The sequence below is a fragment of the Oryzias melastigma genome, unplaced genomic scaffold (genome assembly GCF_002922805.2).
Source record: "Oryzias melastigma strain HK-1 unplaced genomic scaffold, ASM292280v2 sc00204, whole genome shotgun sequence".
In the NCBI taxonomy this organism is placed as follows: Eukaryota; Metazoa; Chordata; class Actinopteri; order Beloniformes; family Adrianichthyidae; genus Oryzias; species Oryzias melastigma.
Genome location: NW_023416880.1, coordinates 344,464 through 360,487, shown reverse-complemented (window position 1 = coordinate 360,487; position 16,024 = coordinate 344,464). Strand labels below are relative to the sequence as shown.

The window sequence follows — 16,024 nt, the reverse complement described above, 5'->3', positions numbered from 1 at the left end:
CTAGTGAGAGCAGCCGGTGAGTTAAAGGGCGGGACGCCCGCGCGCGCGGTATGGAAAGGCACGTATGAGAAAATCCGCGATTAATGCATCAAAAAAATTGTCGGCGTCAAGCACACGTCAGATTAATGCGTTTTTAACGCGACAAATCTAGCCCTATTAAATACATAAAATGCATGTAAAATTAATAAATAAATATTGAAATTGAGATTAAATACTTAAAGTATTAAATAAAATCCATAAAGAATAAAGATAAATAAATAAAACAAATAAATGAATAAAAACTAATTTAATAAACAGGCAGATATATCAACTAAAAGCAGAGTTAAAAAGGTGAGTCTTGAGCCTCTTCTTAAAAACCTCTACGGTCTCTGCGGCTCTGAGGTTCTTCGACAGGCTGTTCCAGAGGCGAGGACCATAATGGTAGAACGAAGCCTCACCATGTGTTTTGGTCCTCACCTTAGGAACAACTAACAGGCCGGTGCCAGAGGACCTCAGGGTCCGCGAGGGTTCATACTTTAAGAGAAGATCATTGAGATAAGAAGGCCCAAGACCATAAAAACATTTATAAACCATTAAAAGAATCTTCAAATCAATCCTGAAACGCACAGCCAATGGAGCGATTTTAAAACTGGTGTAATGTGTTCCCGCCCCTTGGTCCTCGTCAGAACCCGTGCCGTCGAGTTCTCTAATAATTGTAAGTTTGTAAGAGATTTTTGAGGTAAACCAGAGAGCAGGGCATTACAGTAATCTAAATAAAAAAGAAAATAGCTTTAGAAAAGAACACTAAAAAACAGATTTTAAAGCAAATCTCACCTTTTAAAATTGGCATAGTCTAAAAGACTGCCAACAAAGTCTTGTACCACCATCTAATAAACTGATCAATAGATTACATTGAAAGTGTTATCCCCTAACTGAGCTACCAACTGGTGACTGTGGACAGAAATACCTACTTCACATAAAAAGTACAAACAGACTAATTTCAAAAAAGTTTGCAGGTGATTGAAATGATGACTAAACAGGAGAAAAGTGTGATAAGAAAACAAGAGCTGACACAATCTTAAAATCATATTAAGATTAAGATTAAGTATGTATTCCACGACATTGCACATCTACTAAAAGACAACCTGTTACCTCCACTGTTGGAGAGCAGAAGGAAGACAGATACAAAATGCTGAAACACCTGAAAGTGACCAATGTAAATCTGTAATTTTTGAAAAGCAGGAGGAGGTGGGTAAATGAAGTGAGAGTTGTATAAATTATTTAATTCCATCCACAAACCTGACAATGTTGTGAGTATTGATCAAAATATGAAATGTCACAGTTTAAGCTTCAAAGAACAAGGTTAACCACAGACTAGAGATGGTGGAATACTGAAGTTTATAGAGGATTGATATGATATGTCAAGTAGTTCCCTCTGTATTCAGTGTTTCTGCATCTGTGACAAAAAGACTCAGAAACCTCCCTGAAGTGATGCTTTCAGCATGTTGCACATGTAGAATTTTCCAACTTCTTCTGAAAAACCCAGCCATTGTGGTGACTGATCATAGTTCACCCTTGTTTTAACTTACTTGTTATTTGTAAACACACTCCTACACTTTAGCCTTCATCTACCCACCCCATATGTCTTCCTTTCTTCTGTTTTCCCTAATGAACTAAACCCCCCAGTTTGGGCCTTTAAGCTCTGTCCAGACTTGGGATCAATTTGGAGTTGGGGGTGGAGTATGAGATGTCAAGAGCATAATGTCAGCAAATGAGGGATTATCACTGAAGGCCTGTTTCTGTCTCAGGGGGAGCTGCTGGACAAAACGGCAGACTATCTGTCAGGCCTGGATAACCTGACAGACAGCAACTCAATGCTTTCCAGGAAGAAGATTAAGAAGACTGAAAGTGGTATGTACGCGTGTGACTTGTGCGACAAAACATTCCAGAAGACCAGTTCCCTCCTAAGACACAAATATGAGCACACAGGTATATATAACATTTGGACACTTCTTCTTTACCTGCCCTTGATGCTCTTGTGTCCCCTGTTTTCACTGTCTCTAGACTCCTCAATCTTCTCCTTTTTTTGATTTTGTGCTAACCCCTTAATCTTTGTTTTTTGAGTCTCTGGTCTGCAGGCTGCCGATTTGACATGTTGTTCATTTTTGTTAGAGGGTTAGGAAAAAAAATGACAAAAGGCATAATATTCTAACTGCAAATAATTTGTATAGACAATGTAAAAAAAGTGGAAAGTCTATGAGCTTTTTTGAAGACCTGTCCATTCCAAATAGACCAATTAAAGCAAAAAAGGTCCCTAGCCTTAAGAAATGACCATCTCATATCTGGTAAATATGGACAAAACAACAGAGAAAAGAAACATTAAAAATGTTTTTTTAAAAAAAGCTATTTCAGTATTATCTAGTTTAAAGCTTGTGGGAAGCTTACACGTAGAAAAATGTTGATTCTGTGAGAGAACAATAAAGAACCCAATTCCCATCATTAAGACAGGAGTTAATTAAGAACTTTTATTATATCATGTTATTCTAAGTCCTTTAGAGTAAACTATATCCATATATAATCATTAGAGCTGTCAGGCAATTCAATTTTTTAATCGCGATTAATCGCATTTTGTCCATAGTTAACTCGCGATCAATCGCAAATTAATATTTTGGGTTAGGAAAACAAATGTTCGGACCCCACCCTCCATAAGAGGGCAGGGTCAGTGCACACTCCATACACCCCCCCCAGGAGTATGTCCCAGGACAACCCCATTTAGGGTTAGGGTTAGGGTTAGGGTTAGGGTTAGGGTGCAGGAGCTCTCCAGGTCCTGGCGCCGGCCGGTTCTAGCTAGCAGCTCGGTGGTTGGAGACCCGCCCGTGATCTAGTGAGAGCAGCCCGTGAGTTAGAGGGCGATGAGGGACGCCTGTGCGCGGTGTGGAAAGGATGTATGAGAAAATCCGCGATTAATGCGTCAAAAAAATTGTCGGCGTCATGCACATGTCAGATTAACGCGTAATTAACGCGACAAATCTGACAGCCCTAATAATCATGTATTACTTTTGGCACACTAAAGAACATTTTTTAATAAAATAGGAGTTATTTTCGTGATCTCTTTTCCAAACCAAAGCTAACATACAAGATGTGAAGATCCCCGAAAGGTGATCTCTGAGGCTCTGCCTTTCACACCGCCCATTTCATGACGTCATCGTAGAGCCAGCCTCGTCAATGTGTCTGTTTTTCTCCCACAAAAACAAACAACATCTGAAGTTTTGCAAAGATGAATGTGCTCATTCTGTATAAAAAATGAAAGTGTTTTGCCGATCACCGCTAGCTTTACAGAAAAAGTTGGTGTGTGTGGCAGCGCAAACTCTTCCTGGAAGGGGCTCTTCTTACTTGCCTACATCACATTCTGAGGACACGTTAGTTCTTGGAGATTGGAAGGGGCTGGTGCTCAGAGAGCAAAATTTTAGAGGGTTCCTCATTTGTATGAATGGATCAAATTACCGTTTTAGGGTGTTTTTATGATTAATTAACATTATAATTAAGGCTGGGAATGAATAATAATAATAAAAAAACTAATTAATCGCAAACCTGGAAGAAATTAATTGTGATTCATTTCAATGTTTTTATCAGTATTTTCCAACCACTTATTATCTGCAAATAATCATATTATGAAAATTGTACATAAAGAATTTTTTTTCAACCCTTTGAAATTTAGGGCTTTAAACTCGGTTTTTGTCTACTTTTGAATTTGCCTCTGTAAATTAAATTTGAAAGATGACTTGCTTTCTTATTTGATATAATTTTTTTCAGCACAACTAGACTTGTGTGACATTACCTTTGTTTAGTCATTTTTTCATTTAGTCATGCAAAAAAAAGGAAAAACAATTCCTTCTGGAAACAATGTCGTTCATTTTGCTGTGGAAAGCACAAAGAGGTTTAACAAACTGTTTTTACAACATCACAGACCTCACAGCTCCATGTGACTGCATTTCAATCTGCCTGTCTGGCTACCAGGTAGCCCCCCAAAAACAGCTTTTTCTCTCCTCAGCACTGCTGTCCATTTGACTTTTTTTTTAATCCAGATTTTTTGCTCTCGTAAATTTTCCTTATAGTGTTTGTGAAAAGTAATAGAGGTCTTTCTGGAGATGTTTGACCTCAGGTATTCTGCTCGGCTGGAATCTATACAGTTGGTGTATACAGTCTCTGGTGCTCAGAAAACAACATTTTAGAGGGTTCCTCATTTGTATGAATTTATCAAATTACCGTTTAGGGTGTTTTACGATGAATTAACATTATAGTCAAGGAGCAGGTCTTCTGCGAAGACCCAGAGTTTTTGCAATTTTTAGACTCTGCCAGTGCTCGTTATTTGTAAAAAATTCATGTCGACCCCTTCCCAAAATAAAATAATGATCGGTTGACTCTTTACATTTCTAATAGCAAACAGACCCCCCACACCTTTTGACAGTTGAGCTGTCAGTTCACATTTTTATTGTCTTACTGCTAGTCATTCAAAGTTAGAGTCCCACTATTTGTCAATCTTTAACTGTGGGATCGTCAGTCACACTTTGTAAAAAGTGATTCTTTTCTTAAAATTATTATTTGTGGTTTTCTTGCTTTAACTGCTCATGCTAGATTTCTTACATTCCTAAATGAAGAGGGACTTAGGAGGAGGCAGCACTGTTCTGGTTTCCAGTTCATTTTAGAACACTTTTTAAAATTTAGATCTTGAATTTATAGCTACTTTAAAACCAAACAAAATGTATCTTTTCAGATAGTGATCCCTGCACTATGGAATACTCTGCCTCTATCTCCATGCCCTGGACACTGTTCATTCTTTTAAAAATAATGTCACATTTTTATCATCATTGTCATTATTGTTGTTATTGTCTTGTTTTCTTTTATCTTTGGATTATATTTTAAAGAATTTATTTCTGTAACATTAATAGAAATACATTTATATCTATATAAATAGGTCTGAAATACTCCATATCATTATCTGAGGCAATAACAAAACAACAAGGGGAACACACTGTGTAAGCCCAATAAAGACAAATGCAAAATGAGGAGAAGTCCTGAAACATAACCAGGCAAATGGCTGTTGCAATATATTTACATCAAAGATTAAAAGTTTCTTCAGCAAAAAAAAGCACCAAAAAACTCCAACTTCCATGGATATCTGATCATATCCGTCGGTTAATGAAACAGCGGGATCATGCTCTAAAAACCTGTCTGAAAAGTAAAAACAACACTGACATGCTTACCTTCAAAAGCCTGGGGAATTTAGTGGTAAAAGAAATGTGTAAATCTAGGTCTGAATATTATATAAATGTGCTATCTGAAGCAAAAGGAAATGAAAAAGCCATCTGGAAACAGCTAAACTGCTTAATAAATCCCAATGCCTCCTCTGATTTTAAATATGAGATAAACCTGACAGGGGAAACAATTTCTGACCCTAATAAAGTGGCTCTAGTTTTTAATGATTATTTTATCACATTTGTTAAAGAATTAGCATCACAGTTTCCAGAAAAAATGTCTGAACCAGACATTGTAACAGCAATGAAGGATAATCTGTTTGAGATTATGAAAGGTAATACACTGTTCGGAATGCTATAAATAATTTAAATAATTCATTCGCCAAGGACATACTGTATATAATCTAGATGCTGTATTTTTGAAAAATAATTGTGATATCTTGATTGAACCTCTTACACATATAATAAATGTCTCTATTCTAACTGGTCAATTTCCTGATAATTGGAAAAAGGCTCTTGTCAAACCCATATTTAAATCAGGAAACACAAGATGTTTCAAGCTTCTGGCCCATCAGTCTTCTTCCGGTCATGTCTAAAGTTTTAGAGAAGATTGTTGCTGACCAGCCTGAAGATAAAAACCTCTTGCATCCTTTTCAGTTTGCTTTTAGACATAATCACTCCACTGAAACAGCCACATGCTTGTTAATGGAACAGATCAAACAATTGCTTGATAAAGGAAATGTTGTAGGGGCTGTATTCCTTGATTTGAAAAAGGCTTTCGACACTGTAAACCATAGCATACTCCTTTCTAGGCTCTCTTCCTTCCATTTCTCTAGATGCTCTTTGTCTTGCTTCCGGTCTTACTTACTAAATTGGGAACAATGTGTTATAATTAATAACTGTAAATCAAGTCTCATAAAACTGTAACTGGAATTCCTCAAAGAACCATTCTCGGTCCAATTCTCTTCAGTCTGTAAATAAACAATCTCCCAGAAGTTTGCCCTAACATCAATGTCCAAATGTATGCTGATGACACTGTTGTTCATGTTTCTGCCAAAGATGGTAACACAGTCAGTAAAAAATTAACCAGTAAGTTAAAAAATATATCCACTTCGCTTGATGACTCCCGTTTAACACTCAACACAAAGAAGACAAAATGTGTGTGTTTTTCCATTAAAGAAAACACCACTGCCAACTCCTTACACGTTTTTATAAATGGAAAATTAATTGATCAAGTACAGGAGGAAAAATATCTTGGAACAATGTTGGATTCCCAATTCAATTTCAAAAGCCATGTTAAAAAAGTCTGCAAGGTGGTCAGATCAAACATGAACTGTTTTAAATTAATACGACATTGCCTGACTGCGGAATGTGCTTGGATATTTTTAAAATCTATGATCTTTTCTCACCTGTTTTATGGAATTACTGTTTGGTCTCAATCCAGTCAAAGCACACTCAAATCAGTGGACAGGCTTTATAATCGGGCACTGAAGATATTCAACAGAAAACCAATTAGATATCATCACTGTCAAATTTTAATGAAATATAACATTTTAACCTTTACCAATTTTATTAATTTTAGCTTTTAAAAAATGATTTTTAAATGCCTCAATGAACTGGCACCCAAGCCTCTAAGGACCTTTATCTTAAAATTAGAGACTTGCAGCAGGTCAACCAGAGCGGTCTCTAATGGGAATTGTAAAATACCTTTCTGCAAAACAAGTTTTGCGCAGTTTGCCCTTTCAGTGAAGGGTACAAGACTTTGGAACTCACTCCCCACTGATTTGAAGTCTGTGTCCAGTTTTAGCCTTTTTAAGAAACAAACAAAGTCTTGGTTTTATCAGCAGCAGTGCTGTCCTCATGTTGTAACAGGTTGATTTGATGTGTTTTTTATTCTATTGATTTGTCCCTGTATTTTTTAAACTGGTTTATGTCATTTTTTAACAATTACGTTTGGTTTAATTTCTTGTATTTTACTCTCATTTTACACATATCTGTAATTTGTAAAACAAAAAAAGCCCAGCTAAGGACAAATGCTGCAAACTAGTCATAGCTAAAAGCATTATGATACGGGCATGGGACTGCTATTGACAGTATTTCTTTGTTTTTATATTTGTCCTTACTCCATCCATCTTCTTCTCCGCTTCTTTCCTTTCGGGGTCGCGGGGGTGCTGGAGCCTATCCTGGCTACTGAAGGGCGAAGGCGGGGTTCACCCTGGACAGGTCTCCAGTCTGTCTCAGGGCCTCAATCACACACATTCACTCTCACATTCACACCTAGGGGCAATTTAGAGTCACCAATGAACCTATGAAGCATGTTTTTGGACGGTGGGAGGAAGCCGGAGTCCCCGGTGAAAACCCACGCATGCACGAGGAGAACATGTAAACTCCACACAGAAAGGTCCCAGCCGGGAGTTGAACCGGGGCCTTCTCGCTGTGAGGCAAGAGCGCTAACCACTGCGCCACCGTGCAGCCCTCTGTCCTTAATCAATAAATAAATTCAAAATAAAAAAAGAGATGGAAAAAAAAAGGTTCTTAAGCCAGTTAGCATATGACGTCCTTTATCAAATGTGAAAGTGGATTGTGGTTATTCTTTTCGCATCATCATTTAGCAGGTCTGAAAGGTGGGAGCAAACTGGTCCAACTTTACACAAAAATGATTGCAGGTATTGTTGCACAAATGAGGCGATGACCTACAGAAGGAGATAGATAAAGTGCATCCTTTGTACTCATGTCAATATTTGTAGATTGCCAGAGGTAAACCCCATTGATAAGTAAGCTGCTCTCCATCTCCAGTAACTCTCCTCCCACAGCTCCTAAACTCCTCCATGTGTATGTTTTTACTACAAACTGATTTCCTGCTCGTCATCTTCTTCAGTGTCTTTCACACTTTATCCTCACCGATCTTTGCTTCTTTCTGTTCCACAACAGTCCCATCTTCTCCTCTGTGTTCTCTAAAATTTTCTACATTCATCAGAGCTCTATAGCTCTCCTTGTATCTTTCTAACACACTTGGGGACAAAGAAGATAGAGGTGCCATAAGAAAATCAAGGCACAGTTGAAGACTGGTCTGACAGGTTGGACACAAATGTGGGAGAGGAAGATATGTACAGGTGAGGCAGAGGAACAAATGGAAGGATGTACAGCAGATGGAAATGTGTCGACATGTTTGCTAGGAAAGTGTTAAAGGACCAGTAATGGGGTTGTGGGTCATTTTCGGTGTTAACTGTATTTCGCCTTATATTTACCATTTCCAAATGTTTTGGCGTGTTTTGAGCAAGAAATATTGAAATAAAACGGCATTTTTGCGGCCAAATTTGGCAAACCTGTCTCTTCTGGGTCAAAAGCTCCGTTTTGGTCACGTGGTGCGTGTGACGTCAAAGGGGTCAACATACCAAGATGGCTTCTCCTTAGCGTGTCGGAGCTAGCGATAGCGGCGATATTTCCAGGTCCACAATTCTGTCTTCAGACTCAGATTGTGGAAACATTTGTTCTGAAAGTGACGCTGATTTAGAGGCGCCGGGTGCTTGTGGTTTGAGGACTGTAAAGCCCTATCAATTTGAGCCGGCAGCGCGGAAAGTAAGAGCTCACTATTTGGCAATGACACTGACAGTGACGCTGAGAATGCCGATGAAAACGAAAGCTGTCAGTTTATCAGATCCATGCTCGAAGCTGGAAGACGTGGAGCATCTCGTGAAGCTTTATTTACAGATCGGAACCTTTTGGCGACTCTAAATCAAATCATCAATGACGCTGACTATCGGGATCGGTAATGCAGAGTTTCATATGCAAAATAAAGAGCTTAGAGACATGTTTGCAGGACCGTCTGGCACTTTATTATTATGTATTTATTTATTCACTTTATTCACTTACCCGGAAGCTCTTTCACCACCTTACTGCATGTCTCTGATATGCGCAGAAAAAAATTGAGAATGTAAACAGTCCTCCGTACGGCCCTGTTCTCCACATGAATCGTCCCGTTTCAACACACAACAACAACATGGGATGCAGAGATCCCGCAAGCCACCAGCAATGATTAATAAACTGCAAATCAAACAAAGAAACTTCCAAACATGTGCAATGTTTTAAACATTCAGTTTACCTGTTGAAATCGGAAGCTTTTCACAGTTTAGTCGGTCTGGTTCTGCTCACAGCGTTCATTCACAATAGGCTCATTTCCATTGTAAATGTCGTAAATTTACGACTTTAAAAATCATAATTTTATTTTTCTTTTTTTTTTGGTGGCCCTAATACTCCGTCGGACCATAACAACGATGTTTATAGAGTTCAACTTTGCAGCAGCGCACACACATACATGTATCTGCAGACACCCTGGGTCCGCCTGCATTCTGCAGCTGGCGCTGTCTCACCCACATGACGTCAACGCGTCACGTGACCCAAATGGAGCCGTTTCTGAAGCAGGGCAAAATGCGAGTGTGATTTGTCGTTGATTTTGTCAATTTTTACAAAAACCTGCGTTTGTCAACGGTAATTATTTGTTATTTTTGATACATTAGAACATATGGAATATATCTGGATACTTATTTTAGCTTTGTCCTAGGCCATTACTAACACTTTAACAGACTTTGGGAGATCAGAAATGCTTCCAGATGACTGGACAGATACAGCTGAAGTGATCATGGAGACATGGAGGAAGGATCCTGATGTTTCATCTGGAATGAAGAAAGCAGATCAGGAGACTTGATGATAGAATGAAGAAGTTCAGGAGTTTGTTCAGAGGAAACGGTCATGTCAAAGTGAGAGGACAGAAGACAGGAGAACTGAACAAATGCAGCTCCAGATGAAGGTCAAACAAAGGGCAGGTGAGGACTTGCATAACAGGTTGTATACACACTTCTCAGCCATGACAGTAACAGCTGACTTCTTTCAGTGTACAATGTCTGCACAAAACATCATCAACTTCAAGAGTGCAGGTGGTATGATGTTGAGGTGGAAGGAATGATTTAATAATCTCTTTAACCTTGCTGCCACAGAAAGAGAGGATGGGGACCCAGGAGTGGGCCACTCCATCATGCTGAAGTTACAGAGGTAATCAAAAAAGCTCCGGGGTAGGCTGAGGTTGGCCGAGTACCTCCAATCTCTCACTGTTGTGGTTCTGTCTTGGGGAACATTTTGTGGCAGTCTGGGACAGACCTCTGGACCAGGATAGTTGTCCCTCTTTCAAAAAGGAGAACTAAATTGTGTGCTGCAACTACCGAGGGATCACACTCCTCAGCCTCTACAGCAGGGGTATTCAAATCCAGGCCTCGAGGGCCGGTGTCCTACATGTTTTCCAACCAACCTTCCATTGAAGCTCCTTATTGGCTAAACATACCTGATCCTGGAAATTAGCAGCAGATAAGGCAGGATTTCTGGAAAACCTACAGGAAGCTGGCCCTCGAGGCCTGGATTTGGGCCTCTCTGCTGTAGGTTTTCCAGAAATCCTGCCTTATCTGCTGCTAATTTCCAGGATCAGGTATGTTTAGCCAATAAGGAGCTTCAATGGAAGGTTGGTTGGAAAACATGTAGTACACCGGCCCTCGAGGCCTGGATTTGAATACCCCTGCTCTACAGTAAAGTGTTGTTCAAGATACTGGAGAAGAGAATGTGACCAATGGTTACACCTCTGGTTGAGAAGGCACAGTAACAGCTTTGTATGAGTTGTGGAACAGCAGATCAGTTCTACAACATACACATTGTGTTTGAAAGTTCATGGCAATTGGTTCATTAAATTTCCATGTTCTTTGTGGAATTGGAGAACGTGCTTGATCCTTACACTCACTCTGTTTTGCAGGAATTACATTAGAAAATGCAATATGGGGTTCTGGGCTTTTACCAAGTGCCATTTAACCTCTGTATAAACAGAGCTGGAATTTGATTTTTTGTTAAAGACAGCAACTTCAATCTGTTTTCAGTGCATGTTGCACTGGCTCTGTTTATAACATCGATGGGCAAAATAATGTGTCTCAGATTCCCAGAAGCTAGATGGAATGTGGTAGTTAGAGAACCACAGGAATTCATTTTTTTAAATCAATTATGCTGTTCTGCTGGCTTCATCAAAGAAAGATCTTAATGCCTGGTTCAAACCAGATGCGGAATCGCTTCAAAGCAGCGTGGAACAGAGGCCACTTCTATTCGGCGCCCTTGTTAACCTATGGTGTGGTTCACATCAGTGACGAAGCGCTGCGATCCTCCACGGCCGGCTTATGCCGTGAAGCACATCGTCTGGTCTATTGTGTGTGCAAGCCGCAAGCGATCCACATCAATGCTGGCAGGAAGTTACTTCAAGATACATGACAAAATCCTGTTATTGTTTAAAATACAACCAATTTTTCACAATAAAATACTGCAATTGACAAAGGCAATCATGTTTTTGCATCTAAACAGACTGGATAGATAAAAATAAACACACAAACACAACGCACACACAGACAGTGAGACACGCACAGATCAACATAGTGGGCTGACCACCGGGCTGTGGGTTTGGGTCTCAGATGATGGCAAAAAAAAACTCTAAATAACTACAGCTGAGCAGAAAAGCCTGTTGACCGTCACGGAAAAATATGTGTCTGGTGTGAACTGGAAATGGAAGTTTTCTTATCTTATTCTTATCCTCTGGATAAAAATAACAATAATACTCTTTGTGATAAAAATTGTGTAGCTATGCAATTGTTTAACTGTGCAAATGAGGATCTTAACTTTGGTTTTTAAAAATAAACAAATATTTTTGTTTTGAAAATGATGAAAACCCTGATTAAAATTCCTCTAAACATACAACTCCAATGACAAATGCTATATTGAAAATCTAAAAGAAATCTTAAACTCATATTTTGAAATATACATTTTAATTAAAGGGAGCATTTACAAACAAGCTATTGTTTCATATAAAGTAAAGTGTGGCAGCAAGACGTCCCTGCCACTAAATCTGCTTTCTCATCACTGCTTCTGACTTGGACCTGAGCTTCATCCTGAATAGTTCTTTCCTTCTCTAGCTTCTTCTTCATCGGTTGTCTTTACCTTTCCCTTCTGTAGCTATCTTTTGCTTTAACCCTCCTGGTCAATCCAGGAAATATATGGTGAAGATTTTATTTTATTGATTTTGACATGCTAAATGTATTTATGATATTTTTAGCTAACCATCTTCAACATGACCTTACCTCCTTAGTTACAATCATAAATCCATTGGTGTTTGTTTAAGCCTATCACTGGTCCAGTGACAAAGACTTTTGGTTCACCTTATATGCTTTTTACTGCCTTGTTGACTTAACCCTTTAAAACAGGCGATGTCGCTGCCGATACCTAATTAAACACTTAGTGTAGTCAAAATAATAATTTTTGTTTAGTTATTTACAGTTAAGGTGTATGAAAGAATCATTACTTGCTATATGTAATGTTAATTTGTGCGACAATATTGTTTTGTGTTATCTCCCAGCGTACATTTCAATGTGGGCCACATATGGTTTACCTTTGGGCTGAATTGGTGGGGCCCAGGTGGGTTTGTCCGTGGGTTCCATGGTGGCCCCGCATGTGTTTGCCTACACTGGCTTAGGTAGGGACTCAGTGGTCTGGGTCTCTACCCTAACCAGCTGCCCGGTGGACAACATAGTGAGCAAACAAGCTGCCCGGCGGATAGCAAAGCAAGTTAGCACGCTCCGTTGCCAAGCGAGCAAGACTACTAAGTGTTCGCTCAAGCCAGTGTGGGCAAACACAGATGGAGCCACCATGGAACCCGTGGACAAACCCACCTAGGGCCCAGCAACTCAGCCCAAAGGTAAACCATATGGGGCCCACATTGAAATGTTCACTGGGCTGCTTCACAGACGAAGCAGATACATGTGATGTTGGCGTCTGTTCTGATGGCGCCATGCTGTCTGCTGTGTGTCTGCAGGTAAACGTCCACACCAGTGTCAGACATGCAAAAAAGCCTTCAAACACAAACACCATCTGATCGAGCACTCACGCCTGCACTCTGGAGAGAAGCCGTACCAGTGCGACAAGTGTGGCAAGCGCTTTTCCCACTCAGGTTCATATTCACAACATATGAACCACCGCTACTCCTACTGCAAGAGGGAGGCAGATGAGCGAGAGGCAACTGAGAGGGAGGCCCAAGAACAAGGAGTTAGTGGTCTGCTGAATGGAGGTCTGGAGCCCTCTGAAAAGAGGATGAGGACAGCCTACCTGCAGGAGCTGGAACCTCTTGGATCCTTAAAGCCTAAAGATCAGGAGGAGCACTGCAACAATACGATTCTAAGAGACAACAGGGAGACAGGGGGAGGACAGAATGAGAGAAAAGTGGACACCAGGAAGTTGATGGAGCTGACAGAAAGACAGGCAGTAAGTTTTATGGAACCGGAGGAAGACGAGGTAAAAAGCCTGATGGACATGACAAAGGATGAGGAGGTCTGAAACTCAGCTGATCAACGAGAGGTCACAGAGAAGAGAGGCAGAAGGCAAGATCCAACAGAGACCGATGCTCAAGTGCATCATTAGGAGAGCTTGGCTGGTCTGCAGATAAAAGTACCGTATTTTCACGACCATAAGGCCCGCATAAACGTCTCAAATTTTCTCCAAAACATGCGGCTCGCCCTACAGCGCAGTGCGCCTACTGTGTTGTTTTTTTTTCTTTTTTTTGGAAGGCGGATTACATGAGAACTTTGATGTTTTATAGCCGAGGTGAGCGCCACTCACAGCGCGTGTCCGTGCTCCCTCGCTTCTCCCCACAAGCAGTAAATCTTCTTCTTCTTTTCCTTTTGGCTTTTCCCTTCAGGGGTCGCCACAGCGAATCAGTTTCCTCCATCTAAGCCTGTCTTCAGCATCCCCCACAAGCAGTAAATGTGGGGGGGGGAAAAATCACATTTGTTCAAATTCAAATTTGTTTTAATGAATTCTACATTTTATGTCACATAATTTGTTATTATTGAAGCAACTTGTGAACTTTCAGGCTGTTAATTAATCATTGTTTTGACAGTGCTGGTATCCATATTCATTTCATAACACCGCTAGAAGTCTCTCTTTACGGTCAGACGCTCTGGTCTGCTGCTCTGCCTCCCGCGTGCGTTTTCACCTGTCAATGGAGCAGGTGGAGGAGCGCACGAGGACCCGCCCACTTCAAGCAGAGAAGAAAAAGGCTGAACCAGCGCAACTATGTTTTTAGACAAAAGGTGTACGAACGCACACACGCACCCTCCCAGCCCACCCGCCGCAGCAACAGACCCCCTCGTCCGCGGCAGCCCACCCGGGCCGCCTCGGCTGACCCGTCTGTTGGCTGAGCGCGTGCACCAGCAGGGAGCACAGATTCGTTGGTTTTAGGCAGTTCCAACACCCTGATCTAACAGAAAACAGAAAAACATCAATTGTGCTTTTTTTCACCATGAAGCGCTGAGTTGGCGACTCCTGCTGCTGTCGTGCGCAGCGGCCCGTACCGCTCGTTCCTATAACTAATATTGCTTACTACACATTCTTACTCGCCCATCATCCATCTGGCCGGGGGCGGGGCCTTCCGCTGTTTCTGTGACTGAGATAAAGACTGTCCCGCATTAACCCGAGAGGAGGAAAAGTAGGGACTTTCTTTATCATTGTCTCGTCAAACATAAACAAAACATCACAGATCAGGAGAGCCGAGCAGGTTATCCGCCCTCCCCACCCCCTGCAGCACCTGTCTCTCCCCCTGCGTGTGGAGCGAGCAGACGCCGCTGAAGGGAGGATGTCTGTCTGTCTGCAGACAGAACCGCCGCGCTGCAACAGGACAAAGACAGTCGTAACAGATTTGTATTTTACTTCTTTATTTCCAATCGGGTCACTGACAATAGCCCGTGCCAAAAGCTGAGTTCCTGATTGGCTGATTCGATGCAGCATCTGTCAAACTCTGATCTGCTGTGAAATGAAGTCAGACTTTCAAGCGCTACGCGGCACGCGCTCTCGTGCTCGCCTCAACAGCTGCTTTATATGAGCCCGCCCACTATGGCAGGAAAAGTAAAGGGATTGGCTAAAACTTCACAGTACTGAAGAAAGTAGAAATGATTGACATGTCCAAAGACCAATAGACCTTTAATGAACTGCTGCACTGTCTGCAGCAGCTGCTTTCGGTTTCGGAAGAGCTGCGTAAATCATAACTGTTTCTGCGTGGAATCAAACTTCAATGACCAGCCCTAGTTTTACTATGACTGCGCCCTATGGTCAAGAGCGCCTAATGTATTTGTTAAATACAGAAAAAGGACTAGTAAGTGAAACTGCGCCCTATAACCCAGTGCGCACTATGGTTGTGAAAATACGGTTTATTAATATATATATATATATTATATGTATTAAATATATAATAAATGCTGTATTGATGATTTTTTTTCCTAAAAATAAACTTTATGCATTTTTTCTGTTGTTATACTTTTGTTATTTTTAGTTTTGATTTTTTTTATTAGACATTTTTTAATGTAATTCATTTATTTTTTCCTAAGGTGTAGCAAGACGAGAAAAGGGTTAAGTGTTATAATAATTGCTAATTTGTAATCAAGATCATTGGCAAACCTCAGATGCATTAGTATTTATATAAACAAGAAAAAAAGTTAATCACAAGACAAGCTGATGGCTGCTGTGTTTAAACTAGATTTAATATTTATAACTTTTTTTGTTTGTTTTGGTGCTTTAATCTTTGTATTTATGAAAGCAAAAATGTTCAAACTGTAACCTAATATTCTGAGCACAGTGAATTTATCTCAATATTAATGAAACATTGAATGAGAAACTGTCGACTGTTATTACTTTTCTTGCTTTGAAAGAGTGAAAAATGAGCGGTC

The 16,024-nt window shown here is 40.4% G+C and overlaps 1 protein-coding gene across 2 annotated transcripts in view; it reads left to right on the top strand.

Moving 5' to 3' along the window:
* The window catches only part of LOC112138124 (zinc finger E-box-binding homeobox 2), a gene marked incomplete at its 5' end in the record, with an annotated part of 98,275 nt that extends 82,266 nt beyond the window's left edge, over window positions 1-16,009 (top strand). Inside the window, 2 exon segments of one of the 2 annotated variants that reach the window (XM_024260691.2) lie at window positions 1,788-1,890; window positions 13,123-16,009. In XM_024260691.2, coding sequence (XP_024116459.1) covers window positions 1,788-1,890; window positions 13,123-13,640 — 621 coding nt within the window. 2 annotated transcript variants of the gene reach the window in all.
* Window positions 16,010-16,024: the final 15 nt, after the last annotated feature.